Here is a 20,300-nt window from a genome sequence, read left to right on the forward strand (position 1 = left end):
CATGCGTGCAACGTCTTTTTTTTTTTTAAATCTAGGTATGTTTTGGTCTCCGCCTGCCTTCCGGGGCGCACAGGAAAATGGAGTTGCTGAGGGAGGGTGGGGGGGAAGAAGAGACATTGTGAGCATGCGCGATCTTTTTGAGCATGCGCACAGCAGAAGGACTACTTCGGTACCGTATTATCTGGTGTAATAGCGCGGTGTTTATTCTTGTTTAAATGAGGAGCTCTGATTGAGTTACAGTCCCAACCACATTGTTCAAATGACTTGAAAAGCAATTCTGTGCTACAAGAAGGGGCAGAAAAATAATTTACGCTTGTCCTGCAAGAGTTTTCAAATTTCAAATTGTTTATTACTGTCATGGGGCCAGATTATATTTCCAGTGATAATTCATTTTAATCTCAACCTAGTCTGTCATTGCTTTATTCCTTCAAAGCACATACATTTAAACTCCATAGGTTTTGGAGGACAAGAAGAAATAATCTTTTTTTCTTAATAAAGTTCTGAATAAACTTTCAATACCTAAATAATGGTTCCAGATGTCCAACGTAAGGATTTGTATGTAAGGGTGTAGGTATATAGATATGTAGTATATAGCACGTCTATATGTGTGTTATATATGCGTACACTTTTGAAAGCGGGCAACAGAATTTCATTTTTAATGTGTGCCAGTCTGCCCACAGTAAAAAAATGACAATAAAGGTTACCTTATCTATCTTATCTAAGATTCTTGTCAAATGCTTGATGAAAACTGTTCCAGAATTAGGGAGTTCTGAAGCACAATAATATTGTGATTTGGCTAATATTTTAAGATTCCTTGGGTTCATTTATTTTCCTTTGATAAAGAAACACTCCTACATGTTCTTTCTATATTTGTTTTAAAAAAACATCTGGTTGTTCACTGGGGATCTTGAGATATTTTCTGAGGACAAGTTTTTTTTAAAAAAATCGTATTCACGGCTTTACTAAACAGAGTTACAAAGTGTCATATACACCAAGGTTTCTCAACTTTGACCATTTTCAGATGGGTGGACTTCAACTCCCAGAATTCCCCAACCAGCCATGGGGAATTCTGGGAATTGAAGTCCACTCTTCATAATGTGGTCAAGGTTAACAAATATACACTATCTCTCTCTATATATATATATCCATCTCTTATCCATGGGTGTCAAAACTTGCCACATTTTTATTTTATTTTTATTTTAATTCCATTTATATCCCGCCCTTCTCCGAAGACTCAGGGCGGCTTACAAGTTTAGCACATGATGTGTCACGACATATTGCGACTCTTTTTGGATTGCCGGCAATGGGGTGGGTGCGGCTTCGGTATGATGAAACTGGCCCGTGGGCCGGCAGTTTGACACCCCTGCTCTAATCTATGTATCTCTCTCTCTCTCCCTCTCCCTCCCTCCCTCCCTATCTATCTATCTATCTATCTATCTATCTATCTATCTCTAATCTATGTATCTCTCCCTCTCCCTCCCTCCCTCCCTATTATCTATCTATCTATCTATCTATCTATCTATCTATCTATCTATCTATCTATCTATCTATCTATCTATCTATCTCTAATCTATGTATCTTTATATCAATCTAATCTATGTATCTCTATCTTCTATCTAATCTATGTATCTATGTATCTCTATATTTAATCTATGTATCTCTCTCTCTCCATCTATCTTATTCTGCTATTTAGCATGCAGACATAATTACAACCTAGCCTTGGGAGGAAGCGGTTTATAGGAATTGCAGTCCAAATCCACGAAAGGGCAGCTGCACCGGTGGAACATCTGCCTGTCTTCTCTGCTTTGGGTTAAAATAACCTTTACTTGTCATTAACCTCTTTCCTTCCTCCCGATCTGCAGATTTGATTCTACCGGGCGCCGCTCCGGAGCGAAGAAACTACCTTTCCCAGCTCGCCCAGCCGGGGCCGGGAAGAGGCGTGGCGGCGGCGGCGACGGCGGGTCTCTTTTTTTTCGCCTCGGCTTAGGAAAAGGATCGGGACGCCGTGGAAAAAGCCCAGGATGGCGGGCGAGTTGAGAGGTGAGCTTGCCGGGGCCGGAGGAGAAAGCGCGAGCGAAGAGAGCGCAAAGCCAAGCGCAGCCCGCTCCGGGCAAAGGCAAGCCGGCGCAGCTTGCAAAGGCGAAAGCGCAGCGCCCGAATCGCTTTGCAAATGAATGAATCTCGGCGGGAAGGAAATGCCCAAAAGGGCTGCCCGGCTGGGCGGGGGTCTTGTGTGTGTGTGTTGTGTGTGTGTTGTGTGTGTGTGTGGAGGGGTGGTCTTGTGAAGGCGCTCCTGCCGAGAAGAAGCCGCCTTGCACCGGGCGGAAAAGTCCTGATGCTCGAGCAGAGCTGCGCTCGTGGACTCTTCGCCTGCCTAAGCGCTGCGCTATATACCCTTATAACCACCAGCACCACAACGAAGTTGATAGGGAACTTGGAGGTCCACTAGTCCAACCCCCTGCTCAGGCAAGAAACCCTATCCCATTTCAGACAGGATTGTCCAGTCTCTTCCTAAAAACTTCCAGTGTTGGAGCATTCACAGCTTCTGGAGGCAGGTTGTTCCACTGGTGAATTGTTCTCACTGTCAGGAAGTTTCTCCTTAGTTCCAGGTTGCTTCTCTCCATTGCATCCATTGCTACTCTGGTGGGGTGGTGGGCTGGTGGTAGTGGGGATTTGGGGCTGGTGGGTGAGCGGAAAAGCATTGATGCCCGAGCAGACGTTGCATTCACGGTCCTTAGCCTGCCTGTACAGGTAGCCCTCCGTTTAGAGTCACAATTGAGACCCAAATTTCTGTCGCTAAGCGAAACATGGTCGCTAACTGACCATTTCTTAAGTGACCGTTTGAAGTTAAACCGGCACTGAAAAAAGTGTCTTAGGACTGTATTTTACACTTACAACCAATAGAATAGAATAGAATAGAATAGAATAGAATAGAATAGAATAGAATAGAATAGAATAGAATAGAAAATAGAATAGAATAGAATAGAATAGAATAGAATAGAATAGAATAGAATAGAATAGAATAGAATAGAATAGAAAATAGAATAGAATAGAATAGAATAGAATAGAATAGAAAATAGAATAGAATAGAATAGAATAGAATAGAATAGAATATAGAATAGCTTTATTGACATTGAGTACTGTAGCTCACAACGAAATTAAGTGCTGTTCACAGTGCATACTACACACAAGTAAAAGCCACAAATAACATACATTATATGCGCACATCCTTCACATTCTATTCAAAAACAACCTTGCAAAAAAACATGGCAGCATCCCGCACGGTTGTGTGATCAAAATTCAGACACTTGGCAACCAACTTGTATTTATGACGGTTGCTGTGTCCCGGGGTGTGTGTGTGTCACGCAATCCCCTTTTGACAAGCAAAGTCCATGAAGGAAGCCAGATTCATTTAATAACCGTGATGCTGATTTAACAACTGCAGTGATTCCCTTAACCACTGTGGCAAGAAAGGTCGTTAAGTGGTGCAAAACTCACTTAACCAATGTTTCGCTTAGCAACAGAAATTTTGGGATCAATTCTGGTTGTAAATCAAGGACTACCTGTACTTCGGTGAGGTGATGGTGGTGGGGCAAGTATTTTTCCAGCCCCCTCCTGTGTCTGATCAAAGGGAATCCCTAATCTTACTTAGAGAGGCTTCATGGGGATCATGTGGTTTCCTTGCCCCCTTTCTGGTGTGTGTGTGTGTGTGTGTGTGTGTGTGTGTGTGTGTGTGTGTGTGTTTGTGGGGGGTTATGGGCCAGGGCCTGAGATTCAAAAAGGGTGGGAGGTTGAACCCGGATATTGGGTGGAAGGTGACCGAAGACCCCCCCTCTTCGCAGTAATTCACAGTTCCTGCCAAGCTTACCTGGGCTTGGAAACTAAGCTGTGTTAAGCCTGCGGGGGGGGGAGTTTGTATTCCAAATTATCCTGGGAAATAGGGGTGGTTTTTTTAAAAAATCCATCACAAATCTTGAGAAAACTCAACGTGACCATTTTCAGTCACAGCACCTTGGCTAGAAGGAGATTTCACGTGTGAAATCTCCCTGCAAAGATGGATAAACAATCCACCTTACGATTGACTATGATGCGTGAGCCTGTCTTTGGGGCAATCGGTGGGGAGATTTTTCCGGCTCTACTTGCTGATGTTGGATCTGAAACAGAGACCTTTTGGCAAGGAGAGGTGAGCTACGGCTGCTTCTAAGCCAAAGGCGATTCCAACCCTTTGCCAGGCTGGCTGATGCATAATATTTCTGCCTGGGGAGGCAAGTTCCTCCCAATCTCTCTGGATTTTGCATAGATGAATGCAGAGAAATCTGCAGAAACCCATCGCAGTTTTTCACTCTCCGTCTGCTTTGAGATGTTCCCAAAATAGCCATTTATCTCCGGTCAAGTCAGACACGCGATGCTACCCTTTAAACCTGCTGCAGCTGTTTATAGCAAATCAAGTGTCCCTGCGATCTTAATCCTTGTCATTCTTTATCCCTTTGCTTTTCTCTGCGGGAACAAATGGATAAAAATGGCCCAATTTATTATTTAAAAAAGGAGGGGGGAGATTATAATTTACACCTTGTTGCCCTACTTATTATCTTGCAGTGAAATCAACCCCTACTTACAAGCTGAGGGATTCCTGGAACCCAGCAAAATAATTAAAACTTTAATCCTCGTTTTTGGAATAAACCAAAATCGGCTGGGCTCCTAAGCCAAGGCAGACAGTTAAGTCTGGTTTTACAAATCATAATGCTGAGGTTTGCACGGCACACTTTACAGTTTGATTTAACTTGGAGGCTGAAGTGAGCAGAAAGAGCGCTGATAATTCTTTGCTAGGTCGTGTCCTGGATTCACTTCTCTCTGTCCTTAAAATTCTAAGGGAAGGAGAGGGGTTATTTTCTCGTATGAAATTATCAGCTTGGAAAAATGAGCTTTCCAGAGTTGTCTTTCAATCCAGACTGAGCAGCCTGTAATCTTGGTTATGAGAGCCATCAGATGGTCAACAAGATGGCGACGCTTGTAACATGGTGTCCTTTGGAATGACTTCTTCTCCACCTTCTTTACTCTTTCTTTTGGCTGACGCAGTGTTTTCCCTGGCCTGTGCTGTGCAGAACTACGCATGGGGCAAGCCAGGCCGGGACAGCCAAGTGGCCAGGCTCTTAGAAAGCAACGACCCAATGACACAGATTGACGCCGACAAGCCATACGCCGAGGTGAGTCTTCCTTCTTGCCGATCCACCAAATGGCGGGCATCCCTTTTTCAGAATTTCAGTCTGGTCTTCCTTCACATGAAACCGAAGAACACAGCTGTCCCCAGAGACAAGTTTAGAGAGTCGTGGCGATCTCCATGATGAGGGTGATGAGTCACGTCCAATGATGTAGTGCCCTTGAGTTGACTGCCAACCCATGATTGTGTGTGTGTGTGTGTTCACGTCAGTACTCAGTTAGTACTAGTGACTGGCTGGAAAAGTCTTTGCGGTCCTCTTGACAAGTTTTTGGAAGTGGTTTGCCCTTGCTTCCTTCCTAGGCCTGAGAGAAAGGGATTGGCCCAAGGTCGCCCAGCTGGCTTCCTGCCTAGGGCAGGACTAGAACTCCCCATGTCCTAGCTATTGGGCCACAGTCATTCTGATGGCTTTGATGCTTAAGGGGGGGGACTAGAACTCACCATCTCCTGGTGATTGGCCCAATGTCATCCAGACAGCTTTAATGCCTAATGTGGGACTAGAACTCACCGTCTCCTAGTGACTGGCCCAAAGTCACCCAGCTGGCTTTCATGCCTAATGCAGGACTAGAACTCACCGTCTCCCAGTTTATAACCCCTAGATTACGAGGGAAACAAGTATGTATGGCCCATCCCTTTACTAAGACCGGCCATGCTTCACCAACCAGGTGCACTCATTATGTGAAGCCATGATGGATCTAACCAGGATTACAACATCCATCACAATGGGCTGGGCTCACTTTTCATGTTACCCCAAACTCTGGGCTCTCTGGGATCCCCACGCCACTTTTGTCTTCCTTTCCAGCTCTGGATGGGTGCCCACCCCAAGGGAGATGCTGTCATTCTGGATAACCGCATTCCCCAAAAGACATTAAGCCAATGGATTGCAGATAACCCTTCCTGCTTGGGGTCAAAGGTGAAGGACAGCTTTCAAGGCCAGCTGCCTTTCCTCTTCAAAGTGCTGTCGGTCAACACAGCGTTGTCCATTCAGGCCCATCCCACCAAGGTAAGGAGTTTTCCTTGGATACGTGTGGGAATATTCTGCCATTTTCCCATTGCGGTTTCTCTTGGCTGATGGCTCCCAATGGGTTGATTGCCATGTCTTGGGGTTGGTGTTATTACCTGTCAGATTTTTGGGGAAGGGTGTGTGTGTGGTGTGCTCTTATTTCAGGACCTTACACATTATTTTGGTGGGTGGGGATTGAGTTTCAAAACGGACAAAAACTACACTGCATTTAGAAGGAGCTTTGGGTTTCAAGAACAGGGTGGGTATAGAGAACATGGCTTGCCGTTAGTATTGTATAAATGCAAAGTCTTCTTTGACTCAGCTGGTAGAACCCAAAACAGGTCTACGTGCTTTTCTTGTTCCCTTTATAGAAGTGATTTGTTATTGTCTTCTTCTAGGAAGACTTTTTTGACTTCACAGTTTAACCCATCATCCTAGTACTGTGTGTTCTGTTTCCCATTCCAGTGATAACCAGGTCTATACCTGCTTAGATGCTGCTCCTTAAATTGGGCTCTTCTGTTACGTATGACAAGGTCTATGATGGCATTGGAGGGTCAAAGATTGACCCGCAAGTTCATCTTGGGTTCTACAACAAGAGAGGATGGAAGCAGGAGAGAAGAGCAGAGTTAATTTCAAGGTCATCTTAGACCAGGGGTAGGCAATCTTGGCTCTTTTATGACTGGTGGACTTCAACTCCCAGAATTCCTGAGCCAGCCATGCTGAAGGGAAAGGGAGAGGTTTCCAAGCTGAGCCATGCTGGCTCAGGAATTCTGGGAGTTGAGGTCCACGAGTCATAAAAGAGCCAAGGTTGCCTACCCCTGTCTTAGACCAATTGGGTTGGATCTGGAAGCATTAACAGCTGGATCCGACAGTCAGAATGTTACGCAAGGGACCGATCGTCAGGCCAATTCAGTTGACTTCCATCTCGGTTGGGTTCCAACTCAGCTGCTTATAAAAGAAGGAACCTTTTGGATCCATCTCCAACTTTTATTGCTTCTGGGTCATTTCTGATCCTTTGGGATTGGGTTGCTACCCTTCAGTAGTCCACCTGTCTGTACATCTCAGGTTTCTCCCTGATTCTGCGATCCATCGATCAGAAAATGATCAGGTATTAGTTCAGTGATCAAAGCTGACTTGGACCCCATTTCTCCTCTCCTAGGAACTGGCAGAGAAACTGCATGCTCAATATCCAGAACACTATCCAGACACCAATCACAAGCCTGAAATGGCCATCGCCCTAACTCCCTTTGAAGGCCTATGCGGTTTCCGGCCCGTGGAAGAGATTGTAGCTTTCCTCCAGCGTAAGTCTGTAATAGGAAAGAGAGAAAGGGATCACTGGATGCAAATCCTATTAAGATAAATGATCTGGCTTAGCAGATCCTGGGAGTTTTGGAGTTTCTGACTTCGAGCGAGGCAGGGAAAATGTTGCATTGGAATTGTAGCTACCTCTCTGATTAGTTAATGACAAATGTTTTGAGTTAAAAGTAATAGTAGAGCAATATAATCTAGTAGAGCAATATAAAGGGACGCAGTGTCTCAGTGGGTTAGGACGCTGAGCTTGTCGATCAGAAGGTCGGCAGTTTGGCGGGTCGAATCCCAAGTGCTGTGTAGCAGAGCGCCTGTTACTCGTCCCAGCTTCTGCCAACCTAGCAGTTCGAAAGCACGTAAAAATGCAAGTAGAAAAATAGGGACCACTACGGTGGGAAGGTCACAGCGTTCCGTGCGCCTTTGGCGTCTAGTCATGCTGGCCACATGATCACGGAGACGTCCTCGGACAAGCGCTGGCTCTTCGGCTTTGAAACGGAGATGAGCACCGGCCCCTAGAGTTGGAAAACGACTAGCACGCATGTGCAGGGGAACCTTTACCTTTACCTTTATAATATCATGCCTATGTTGAAACTTCAGATATTCAAGAATGGGGTTTAACGTAGAAAAGGTGTGAGTTCTAGGCACGAATAGGTGGGGCACTTTTAGTACTGGTGCAGCCACCCTCTCTCCAAATAGTTTTGTTTTCTCCAATTGGTGTCAACCTCACTAAATAGACTATATCATGAGACCCATCCACCGCAAGGCTAAAGCTACTTTGATGGAAATTGGCTATCTCCACCAAGGTCCTCTCTTGTGTTCTGTACCATCCAAGAGACTAAGTGGAAGATCAGCCATCCATTGGACATCCATGTGGTGGACTCCAACCATCTCTCTTTGGCCTTTGTACAGATGTTCCTGAATTTCGAGCTTTGATCGGCAATGTAGCAGCGGAACAACTGGAGCGAAGTGGGAGAGACGACCCCCGTGGCGTGTCAGCTGCTCTGAGAGTCTGCTTCACCAGGATGATGAAGACCGAGAAGAAAGTCTTTGTTGATCACCTCAACCAGTTGGTCAAGCGGATTTCCCAGGAAGGTTAGTCATGTAGATCAGGAGAGGTTAATACAGAGGCGCAATCTGGACTCACGTTCCTGAAGTTCCAATTCTTGATAGTTCCAATGTGGCCTGAATCCTACACTAAAGAAGGATGGGTATTGTAATTCCTCTCGGTGTTTCAGTGGTTCCAAAACTGGCTTTATGAAGGATTGTAAAATTGGGCCTGGGGGATTAAGGAAAGGAGGAGTACACCATGAAGAGTGCTCATCCAAGCTATGGGTTGCTTTAAGGAGCCTTGATGGTTGATGTCCTTCAAGGTCCTTCCTCCCCCACCTGGTCTTGAGCTTTGGTGGACCTCAACAAGGTCCCCATCATCCTGCTTCCAAAGGCTGGAGACTCTCTTCACTATTCTGGGGACTTTGGGGGACTCTTTTGTAAGGTTAATCTGAACACTTACCATGTATCGGGCTGAAGGTGTTGATGGAATCAGAAAAAGCCTACCCTGGACCAGCCCTTGCTCAATTAATTCCCTGTGTCTTGTTCTCCAGCTGCTGCAGGAAAAGATATTTCAGCCAGTTGTGGTGAGCTCCTTCTCAGGTTACACTCTCAGTACCCGGGCGATATCGGTTGCTTTGTTATCTACTTCCTGAACCAGATGAAGCTGCAGCCTGGTGAATGCATGTTCCTGGGAGCAAATGAACCTCACGCCTACCTCTACGGAGGTGAGTTTCTTCAGAGGAAGCAAGTACCTGCATGGAATGGGGTGGGGGAGAGTTGGCATTTTGGATCTCTCATAACCAAGGGGCCAGGGCTGATTTCCCACATTATCTGAGTCAGCGTTCCTCAACCTTGGTCACTTTTAAGATGTGTGGACTTCAATTCCCAGAATTCCCCTGTCACCCTGATGAGTCTCTCTCCTCGTTCTGCCAGACTGCATCGAATGTATGGCTTGTTCCGACAACACGGTGCGTGCTGGTCTGACGCCCAAATACATCGACGTTCTGACCCTGTGTGAAATGCTGAACTACACACCAGCTCCTGCCAGCTCAAAGTTGTTGGCCCCTACTCAAAGCCGCCTGGATCCTTTCATCTCCCTGTATGACCCACCCATTCCAGATTTTGCTGTCATGAGGGTAGAGGTAAGGCATCCCACGCTTATAAAATCGGTTTGGTCACATAGTGACCCACTTTACAGTTTACAATTGTAACGGGGAGGCTCCGTTAGCCTCATAAGTCAAGGATTATCTTTATGCAGTTCTCCCTCTTTGGCTGAATTCCTACTTCCTGCTAAGTAACATACTGAGTTTGTTTAGCTTTGGCATCATCTGTTGGGTGACTCCTAATCATCATGGTACTATATCGTAATCCCAGTTTTAGGACGTAAAGCAATATGAGAACTCAGCCAGTTGTGTTTTATTCATTAAATCATGATTAAGCAAACCATGGCTTAATGCGACTCAAGAAATTACTAGCTAAGAGGTTAACATAACAGGTAGACCAGCTTCTCTGAGCAGAAAAGGATGATCACTTATTCTGGTAAGGTAAAGGTAAAGGTTCCCCCGCACATGCGTGCTAGTCGTTTCCGACTCTAGGGGCCGGTGCTCATCTCCGTTTCAAAGCCGAAGAGCCAGCGCTTGTCCGAGGACGTCTCCGTGGTCATGTGGCCGGCATGACTAGATGCCAAAGGCGCACGGAACGCTGTTACCTTCTGTTGTGATTCAGGGTCAGCCTGTGGGTTCGGCAGTTGGGTCGGACGACTCAGAGGAGGAGGGGAGTGTTGAAGAGCTTGCTGAGGGGGTTGAAGATCTTGCTGATGAGAGCCCTCAGCCAGGCCCCTCCCACCTGGTCACGACGGAGACCCAGCTGTGTGAACCTGACAGCGTGGATGAAGATGACCCACAGCTGGCCCTGTTCAAGGACGCCCGACGAAGGAGGCAGTCAATCAGGAGTAAACAGAGGAAGGCAATGGGGCACCTCGGAAGGAGGCAGAGAGAAGCCACGCCCTGAACTGTATAAAAGGGGAATGCGTGGGAGGGCTGGTTTGCTGAAGGCAACCGCTTGATTAGTTCCTGTTTCATAGCTCCTGTTTCATGGTTGGTGTCTTGTTTTGCTGTTTTATGTTAATAAATTTGGCAGGCTTAATTCCAGCCTCTTGCCGTTTGTAAAGGGGTTGTCCCTGCCTTTTCTGCAGGGCCGGTAGCAGGCTGGTACAGAACACCTTCCCACCGTAGTGGTCCCTATTTTTCTACTTGCATTTTTACGTGCTTTCGAACTGCTAGGTTTGCAGAAGCTGGGACGAGTAACAGGCGCTCACTCTGCTACGCGGCACTCGGGATTCGACCCGCCAAACTGCCGATCAAGAAATTCTGAATTTGGTCTGTTCCAGCTTCAGCTGCTTCCTGTTCCAGTTCCGGTTGCTTCCTGTTCCAGTAACTTCCTGTTCCAGCTTCAGCTGCTTCCTGTTCCACTTTCAACTGCTTCCTGTTCTAGCTTCAGCTGCTTCCTGTTTGTTCCTCTTGCTTGTTTGTTGCTTCCTGTTCCAGCTTCAGCTGCTTCCTGTTCAGTAACTTCCTGTTCCAGCTTCAGCTGCTTCCTGTTCCTCTCTTGTTTATTTCCTGTTCCACCAATGCAGGAAGACTGTGCCTTTTTCTTACTCCCTGTGTCGAGCAATGCCTCTGCTTTTTCTTACAGATCCCTTCCTCCATCAAGCTGTACCTCATTTCGGCCATCGACTCGGCAAGCATCCTGCTGGTGGTCCAGGGTTCGGCCGTTGGCACGTCCACGGCTGCTCTGTCTGAAATGGCTCTTCGCCCCGGCACTGTGCTGTTCATCTCTGCCAACGAGAGCCTCTCTTTGCATTTTAATTCGGCCGACGGGATGGTTCTCTTCCGGGCTTGCTGCCTCTTATAATAAGGGACACCGAGCAAGTTTCCTCCTTAGGAGTAATTTAAGATCAGTAGAAGCTACACCTCTCCCGTTTGTTTCACCCTTCAGAGACCGAGGGTCAGGCTATCTTTGAATATCCGCGGCCTTCTCTCCTGGCTTGGCTTTTGGCCTACGCTACATTTGTCCATTGCTCCAAAAATGTAAGGTTGGAAATGCTTTAGTAGCCCTGCCGCCACAAGGCTGTGGGCAATGCTTTGTTTTCTGAGTTGGCAAAGAACGCAACGTCTCAGATAGATGCTTCTCTGGTGTCAGGCTTCTTTGAATAGTAGGGTTGTGGCCTCTGTATCTTAAGACTAAAACAGTGTTGTTGTTGTTGTTGTTTTTCAATCTTGGCAACTTGGAAGGCGGGGTGGACCTCAACGCCCAGAAACCTCCCAAACTTGAGGCTTGCAAATTAATGGGGTGGTCGAAGAGGGCCACACAGCAATCAACGATAGTGTAATGTGGTTAACGACTCTGGCAGAAATTGGTCCAGTCGCGTGATGATTTGCCTAATGACCGCACTAATTCGGCTCCCAATTGTGGTCAATCGAAGTCTACTTGAAATGTTTTCACTGGACAAGCTGTGGACCCTGTACTAGCCTCTCTCTCACACACACACGCACAAACAGACCCTTAGACTGGACCCTGATAAGCATCCTAACTGTAGATGTTTTGATCAACGCATTGTACATCTCACTGAGGCTAGCCTTGAATACAGTGCCAATCCAGCCGTCACTTTAAGCTATGATGTTTGGCCCAGTGGCTAAGGCACCAGGCTAGAAACCAGGAGATTGTGAGTTCTAATCCTGCCTTAGGTGTAAAAGCTGGCTGGGTGACTTTGGGCCGCTTTCAGCCCAACCCACCTCAGAGGGTTGTTATAGGAAAAAACGGAGGAGGAAGGAATAAAAAAAATAAAGGGGGAATAAAAATCAAATAAATAAAAGTAAACAATGCTTTTGTTTACCCAGGCGTGACAAGCTTATTTCCTGGTGTGTGTGTGTTTTTTTTTACTAGCATGCGATACAAACCCGGTTTACGGATGAATAAACTGATCTAAAGTCTAGCTGGCATTCTTACCGTGATTAGAACATCGGTTTCAGAAAACAAAGGTACAAGTATGTAGAATAGAAGGTACTTTATTTGATAAGATGCTTTGCTTGGTTAGACTGTACAAAAAACAAACAAGACACACAATTAACCGAGTATACAATATTAAATATTCCATAAGATTGTCCTCTGTGCTGTTCAGTTTTTTTTTTTAAAAAAACTTCATGTAATGCATTTTAGTGCTTTAAGGCAGCTTTAAAAATGAACTCTACTGGGCAGATTTGATGGGGTCGATTCTAAAAATGCCTGTAGAATCATCCATTCCCTCAGCTTTATAATATATAGATTGGCTTTGGATTTCCTCAGGGATCTCCGGACTTGGCAACTTTTAAGACTGGTGGACTTTTTGACTCCCAGAATTCCGTGCTAGCTGAGGGATTCTGGGAGTCGAAGTCCACAAGTCTTCCAGTGGCCAGGTTTGGAGAACTCTGGACTAGATGATCTTTAAGGTCCCATCTAAGCCTTAAATTCTGAGTGTCTATGAAGATACGCCTCATTAAAGCTTATCGAACGAGCTGTGCACGAGTTAACACAGGCTCCGCTGTGAAGATCATAGTTTGATGTCCTGGACAAACCACATGTGGTGATCTGGCTAACAAAGAAGCCTTTTTTCCTAATAAATAAATGAAAGGAACAGCAGCTTTTTTTTTTTTAAGCGAAACCAGAGATATTGGCTTAGCTTAGTACGACTTTCACCACTCTACTATAATATTCGCCACTATTAGTACAACTTTTTCCGACCTAATATTTCCTTCCCCCTCGCTGGTTAAGACTTCAAGTCTGAATTTCTACCGACTGCAATCCGGCACAGATGGAGGGAGCCGATTGGGAAATGCCGAGTTTATAGCTCTAGCAAGCCAATTCTGTAAAGATTTGTACATACAAGGTCACTTGTTTAAAAATTAACTTGTTGGTGATGTGTCCCCAGCAGGGCCAAAAAAAACCCAAACCAACAAACCCCACCCCAAACCAGTGTACCTGCTAGTAACTCATGGTGGGTAGTTTGATTAAAAATAGCTGGAGAAATCAGATTTGGGATTGACAAATCAAAAGCAGCCATACTGTGTGTTTTGGCTGCCATCTAGCGCAAGCCACGTTGGGAAGCTCTTAAAAAGGACTGCATAATTTGCAGTGGCATCTCTGTGTTTCACCCCGGACCGTGTCAACCGAAGCCAGAGAAGTTGTTGACTTGGAGAGGGGTGTACGACAACTCGCCACGGCCAACTTGCCCTGGACAACTTGCTGCAGGACGAGAGTTGCTAATATCAAGGAAACGGTGGGACGGAATCATTTAAGAAAGGATGCAAAAGGAGGGGCAGAATGAAATGTGAACGGCAAAAAAAAATTAGAATTATTTTTTAAAAACTTAAAACAGTTAAACTGAGTTGTTCCCACAGAGACAATTGTCCTGCAACAAGTTGTCCTAGTCCGCTTTGAGAGTCACAAGACACAAGCCTCAAGAGCAGGTTGTGTGTACGAGGAAGAAATTGGCTTAATTGGGGGGGGGGGCTGTGACCAGGAGCAAGATATGTTTAGGATGTCCACACTGGGACATCCTCAAATTGCAGGGATGCAGCTGAAGAACTCCTGATCTTCTGTGATCAAACTGGGAGATGACATTGAGTCCCCCCCCCAAACCAATGAAGCAAAGATGGACACGTTCATGCTGATGGAACTCCACTATCCCCACGTAGAGTACAACAGCTCCCACCCAACACCCAGAAATCCCACCACACATTGTCACTAGAGATGGACATGCCAGCTGCCCCATCAACATCTTTGAGACGTCAGTTGAGGCATCTGATGGAAAATGGTCAAAGAAGAGACCATTTCTGTTCTGTGTCAGTCAGTGCTGGAGATCTAGGAAGACTAGATCTTAACTCTTTTTCCTCACTACTGCTTACCACCCGTTACACCCTTACAACAGTCTATGCAAGTGCCTAAAACCCGTCCTTTCCTAGAAGAAGGTCCAGACGCGTCCTCTTCCATGGGTTAATTTAACTCGGACTACAGTCCCTTGGTGGTCTTCCCAAGATGTTCCTAAGCATGGGGATGATAGGACCTTTCATCCATTTGAAGGACATCAGGTTTGGAGAACGTTAAAAGTCAACAGATATTTTGATAACAGGAGTGTTTTAAGTGACCTACAAAGCTGATGAGGCCAGGTATCTTAAAAAGCTTCAAGCTTCTCCTCCTCCTCGCTTAGCTTCCCCTCTTATACCTGCCCAAACAAGGAAGTGGGTCCCAAGCGACACCAAACCCCATCTAGCAAGTAAATCAACTCTTCAAAAATGGTCAACCATCGTTCCCACATTAAGGCCTATAGTTTCCCAGAACAATTGCCCAACTGCCCACCGATCTGAGAGAATCAACCTTCAAACAGAAGGGTAAGCTATTGCTATGGTTACGTGGCCTTGAGTTCCTTCAGGTCAATTAAAGGCTGAATACTAACTCAGGCATCTTCAACCTCCATTCTTTTTTTTACTTCCCAAAGAGAAGGGAATGAGCAATGCAACGGTTCTAGAAATTAAAACCGTTAACCGGGTGGCCGGAGACCAAGAAAAGGCCCGTGTCCTCAAGAAACTTGGCACGGGCTGCTCTGCCCTCTTGTGCAAGACAAAATCTCCATTCTAAGGAGGTCCCCGCAGAAACATCTCAAGAACTTCTCTCTCGTCAGAAAAAGCAACCTAGGAATAAAATCTCCTTCCTCTGTCTCTATGCAGCATTGAGGGTTTTCTTCCCCTTCGCTGTATTGACGTCGGCAGCCCCAATATATGGTAAACCTAGTATCGAAATTCCTATCGTTCGCTTTTGACATGCACACACGCACGCAGTTTTCCATTCACCTTTTATGGGGAGAAACCCTTGCCTTCTGGTTATTCCTCATGAGTGCCGAGCCTGTCCAGAGAAGCAGCTCTTTGCAAAGGGCATCCACCAGCCTCCTGAATACTTACACTTCGTACATTTCTACGTTGCACCAGAAGACGCCTGGAGCTCTAAGCAAGGTGCCAACAGCGCACTCCTTTGCCCTTCCAGGGGCTGAATCTCTAAGGTTGCCCCCCCCCCGGTCCCACCAGTTTGACCTAAGGTTCAGTGCTGGGCTCAGCAGAGATCCAACAAAAAAAAAAAAAGAGGAATTGGGAAGAAAGTGCTGAATTCTTGACCCGTGTAGTGCAGTCCTCCGACGTTTCTCCCTATTGGATGGAGCAGGAGGGAGAGTCGCCAAAGCAACAGGAGCACGGTGAGGATGAAATGGGCTTTGGGGGAATCAGATCGAGATCCTCGTCGTCAGGGATCTCATCCAGGCGGTAGCCGTCCCGCAGCAGTTGGCGACTTAGATCGTGGTTGACCTGAGGGGAGGAAAAATGGAATAAATACACATCTAACTGGTAGAATGAGGTGCTGACCAAGAAACCGGGAGACTCTTAATCCCACTTTAGGAATGAAAACCGGCTGGGTGACTTTGAGCCAATCACCAAGAGACTGTGAGTTCTAGTCCTGCCTCGGGCATGAAAGCGGCTGGGTGCCTTTGGGCCAATCACCAGGAGATGGAAAGTTGTAGTCCCATGTTAGGCATGATAGCCAGCTGGGTGGCTCACAGGAGAACCAACCCAGAGAATAATTATTAAATTAATACATTATATTATTAAATTAAGGGTCGCGGTGGCTCAGTGGGTTAGGACGCTGAGCTTGTCGATCAGAAGGTCGGCAGTTTGGCGGGTCGAATCCCGAGTGCCGCATAACAGAGTGAGCGCCTATTACTCGTCCCAGCTTCTGCCAACCTAGCAGTTCGAAAGCACGTAAAAATGCAAGTAGAAAAATAGGAACCACTACGGTGGGAAGGTAACAGCGTTCCGTGCGCCTTTGGTGTCTAGTCATGCCGGCCACATGACCACGGAGACGTCCTCGGACAAGTGCTGGCTCTTCGGCTTTGAAACGGAGATGAGCACCGGCCCCTAGAGTCAGAAACGACTAGCATGCATGTGTGGGGGAACCTTTACCTTTATTATTAAATTATAAAAGACCAGACTTGCCTCAGCTGAGGAGTAACCAGAAGAGCATCTAGATTCCAGGTCATCGCTAGGAGAAGAAAATTAAGGATCAGTTGAAAGGATATTACGAGCCCCACTTTCAGTTGCCCATTCAAAAAATAAATAAAATCAAAGGGCCTCCCACAACACTGTGAGAAGCTGTCCTGTGTTTGACCTGCATTTTTCAGTAAAAATTTGGGAGGGGTTGCTTAGGGCAAGCTATTGATTCTTGGAGCAGAGAGCTAATCCATTTTTTTTTCCAGACCCCAAAAGTCAAGCAATGCTTACATGCCTCTCACCTGTCGGAATCCAGGGCCACCAGGGTTTCATCTGAGGTCTGGCTGAGCGCAGTGTAGCCCTTGTTGAATTTCACCGTCCTGGTAAAAGGAGGAGGAATTGCCATCAAACACTGCTGTGCAGCAGCAATGGAAGAAGACAGCATAGCCTAAAATATTTCTGGTTGGAAAGACAGGATTCCCTGTGGACTTTGCGTTCCTCACTTCTGCACCTGGTCGTCCAAAGGTGCTTTTTCACGAGGCAACTGGACTTTCTTTTTTTTTTCCCTCTTCGAAAAAGGCGTTTCGCTTCTCATCTAAGAAGCTTCTTCAGCTCCGAGTATAAATCTTTCCATTCTCCACCATCTAGCCAGAGCTGAAGAAGCTTCTTGGATGAGAAGCGAAACATTTTCAAAGAGAAACAAGGAAGTCCAGTTGCCTCGTGAAAAAGCACCTTTGGGACAACCGCAACCTGAATGATCGAGAATCTCCACAGACGTTATGCACCAGGTGCTGAATAGGAAAGGGGCCAGATTCACAGGCCCCACTTTTCAAGTCTCCCCCTGCATCCTGGCCAATCCTGAAAAAATAACCATCAGCGCCATTCGAGAAGAAAAGGACATGAACTCTGACCTCACGGCTCCTGGTTTGGGCTGTTGACGGACAGCTCCGGAAAGGACCCCCTTTTTCCGCAGCATTGCCTTGGCCATCTCGCGATGTTTTTCTGCGACAGACACCACAACAACATGGGAGAGAAATTCAGCATCTGGCTGTAGACTTTGGGCTTCTGCTAAATAAACCACGGTTTGTAGCATCTCACGTTTTTGTCAAAAATCAGCATCTGCTTCCAGTTTGGGGCAAAGCAGGTCAATTGTGAACAATTGGTTCACTTAATCCTCACATAAAGCGTGATCCACTGCACGTCCATCATAACTTTATGACTTTAACGGGCAGGCTCCATGACAGTCCTGAGTTGAGGACGATTTATAAAGAGGACACTTCCGGGGAGGTGGGGAGAAAAGCCGCGCACGCTTTTACTTACGTAGCTTATCCTGAATAGAAGATGGTTTGTTCATAATGTAGGGACCTCTTTTCTCTACTGGGGGGTCTCGGCACATCCTTCGTTTGTCCATTTGCCCCTGAAAAAGGAATTTGGGGTGGGGGGGGAATGAGAAGTTGGAATAGCAGTTGCATTGGACACTGGCGACAACAGAAATAAAACACAAAAAGGGCAACATTAGCAAGAAGCTTGTCGTTGTTGCTTACATATATTGTTGTTGTTTATATATAATCTGCCCAAAAGCTGTGATTGGATTTATTACTTTTGGCTGCTGAATCCTTCCCAAGGATCTAGGGCAGGGGTCTTCAAACTTGGCCCTTTTATGACTCGTGGACTTCAACTCCCAGAATTCCTCAGCCTAGCTGAGGAATTCTGGGAGTTGAAGTCCACAAGTCATAAAAGGGCCAAGTTGGAAGACCCCTATCTAGGAATAGTATTGATGTCTCGTAAATCATTATTAATAGCTGAATGGCTAGCTGTATACTAGATCTACTGTTAGGGCACGAAGACTGCCCACCTCTGGGAAGACATACCGCTAGTCCTCGACTTACGACAGTCTGTTTAGTGACTTTTTCCAAGTTACAACGGCGCTGGGGGTGGTGGTGGGAAAAAAAAAGCGACTTAGGACCATTTTTTCCCCCCGACGTTTTTTATACCCTCCCGCACTGCGCCAGGCTGGGAAAGCCTGGATTCTCCATCCTTGCTCTTGACATCTTGGCCGTTTCTGAATGGAGCCTCCACAGCCAGGAGCAGTCTACCCCCTCTATAGCCGTCTCGGCGAATAGGAAGGCGAGAAGAACAAGAGGCTGGGGGAGGCCCGGTGTGTGTGTGTGTGTGTGTGTGGCGGGGTGTTAAGAGAAATTAAAGGACCGTACCCAGAGCGCCGCCCCCCACCCCCCACCCCGGGCCTGATCCAGCCGAGCTCCTCGGGCCGACCCAAAGCCGCCAGGCCGGCCATTAAGAGGCTTTTTCCACCGGCCGCGACTTTCCCAGCCCCGCGGTTGCCGGTGTCTTACCGGGTCGCCGCCAGGCACGAGGCGCGGCCCGGCCTCCTTTCCCCGCGGCGGATCCTCCTCGCCTCCATCTCCCGTCGCCATCGCCGCTTCTTGCCCGGAGAGTATCCCCCCGCCCCTCCAAGCCACGCCTTCTCTGACCGTCATCGCGCGCCTCAGCCAATAAGAAACGCGACGGCCAGGGTTTTGTTTTTTTCCCCCTTCCGAAATTAGCATCCGACGCTCTGCCTGATTGGTCGGTCTGTAGGGCCCCGCCCTTGCTCTCTCTCTCTCTCTCTCTCTCTCTCTCTCGAGCGCGAGCAACGCCTATGGGCGGGGTTAGCGGAGCGAGAGCCGACCAATGGGAGGTGGCCCGTTTGTTTGTTTGTTTTTTGGAAGAGCAGAGCGAAGGGGCGCTCTAGGATGCTGGAGGTCTCGCGCTCCGTGGCATCTGTCACCAGAGCCCTCCAGTTGCTGAAGTGTTGCTGCCTGCGGGAATTTTTTTAAACCGACAAACAGGGGGAAAAAAGTGGCAATTTTATCTCATTGGTGTGAAAAGGATTTTTCTCCAGCCTGTTCCAAAGGTCTTGCACTACAACTCCCATCGTGCTGCTATTTCCCTTACTTAAGTTTTGCAAAACGTTCGCATTTTGTCCTTTTAATGTTTTATGTTGTGGTTTTTATCTCGTTGTAAGTTACCTAACGTTGCTTGATGATGGTGAGTTGGGTGGCATATAAATTTAATAAATAAAAACAGGCAAGGGATTCAATTAACCCATTTCTATGAAGTGACGCGGTGGCTCAGTGGGTTAGGACGCTGAGCTTGTCGATCAGAAGATCGGCAGTTTGGCGGGTCGAATCCTGAGTGCCGCGTAGCAGAGTGAGCGCCTGTTACTCGTCCCAGCTTCTGCCAACCTAGCAGTTCGAAAGCACGTAAAAAATGCAAGTAGAAAAATAGGGACCACTACGGTGGGAAGGTAACAGCGTTCCGTGCGCCTTTGGCGTCTAGTCATGCCGGCCACATGACCACGGAGACGTCCTCGGACAAGCGCTGGCTCTTCGGCTTTGAAACGGAGATGAGCACCGGCCCCTAGAATTGGAAACGACTAGCACGCATGTACGGGGGAACCTTTACCTTTGAAGTGATAGATCAGAGGCTCCAATTGCCTCTCTGGAGGCGAGTAAAGAGAAAGCAACTCCGACAATTCTTAGCCATTATGAGAGTGTAGCTAACTTTGTTTACAACATATGCGCTTGCTTTTCCTAAGCAGCCTTGCTCATCTTTCATGGACCACAGGGACACAATTGTTTCACGTCAACATGTAATG

The 20,300-nt window shown here is 46.9% G+C and overlaps 2 protein-coding genes across 2 annotated transcripts; one reads left to right on the top strand and one right to left on the bottom strand.

Annotated features, from left to right (window-relative positions):
* The first annotated feature begins 1,869 nt into the window (after positions 1–1,869).
* Positions 1,870–12,469, top strand: LOC308679256 (mannose-6-phosphate isomerase-like). The gene is made up of 8 exons (XM_081346850.1): positions 1,870–2,040; positions 5,077–5,204; positions 6,018–6,218; positions 7,378–7,519; positions 8,436–8,618; positions 9,128–9,301; positions 9,510–9,718; positions 11,271–12,469. Exons 1-8 carry the CDS (start codon positions 2,022–2,024, stop codon positions 11,487–11,489), a joined length of 1,275 nt encoding a protein of 424 aa, XP_081202976.1. The 5' UTR covers positions 1,870–2,021; the 3' UTR covers positions 11,490–12,469.
* An 82-nt stretch (positions 12,470–12,551) lies between these two features.
* Positions 12,552–19,110, bottom strand: LOC308679257 (protein FAM219B-like). Its single transcript, XM_081346851.1, has 6 exons — positions 18,997–19,110; positions 17,963–18,059; positions 17,554–17,644; positions 16,945–17,022; positions 16,649–16,694; positions 12,552–15,964 (listed from the first exon to the last, which is right to left on the bottom strand). The coding sequence occupies exons 1-6, from the start codon at positions 19,075–19,077 to the stop codon at positions 15,809–15,811; spliced, it is 549 nt and encodes a 182-aa protein (XP_081202977.1). The 5' UTR covers positions 19,078–19,110; the 3' UTR covers positions 12,552–15,808.
* Positions 19,111–20,300: the final 1,190 nt, after the last annotated feature.

The sequence above is a fragment of the Vipera berus genome (assembly GCF_964194415.1).
Source record: "Vipera berus genome assembly, contig: HAP1_SCAFFOLD_88, whole genome shotgun sequence".
Taxonomy (NCBI): domain Eukaryota; kingdom Metazoa; phylum Chordata; class Lepidosauria; order Squamata; family Viperidae; genus Vipera; species Vipera berus.

Coding starts and splice junctions, on each gene's coding strand:
- LOC308679256 (XM_081346850.1), top strand. Junction 9,302..9,509: donor TCACGCCTACCTCTACGGAG/GTGAGTTTCTTC, acceptor TCGTTCTGCCAG/ACTGCATCGAATGTATGGCT. Junction 9,719..11,270: donor TTGCTGTCATGAGGGTAGAG/GTAAGGCATCCC, acceptor TTTTTCTTACAG/ATCCCTTCCTCCATCAAGCT.
- LOC308679257 (XM_081346851.1), bottom strand. CDS start 19,077: ATGGCGACGGGAGATGGAGGCGAGGAGGATCCGCCGCGGGGAAAGGAG. Junction 17,645..17,962: donor TTCTATTCAGGATAAGCTAC/GTAAGTAAAAGC, acceptor TGTCTGTCGCAG/AAAAACATCGCGAGATGGCC. Junction 15,965..16,648: donor CTGGTTACTCCTCAGCTGAG/GCAAGTCTGGTC, acceptor TCCTCCCCTCAG/GTCAACCACGATCTAAGTCG.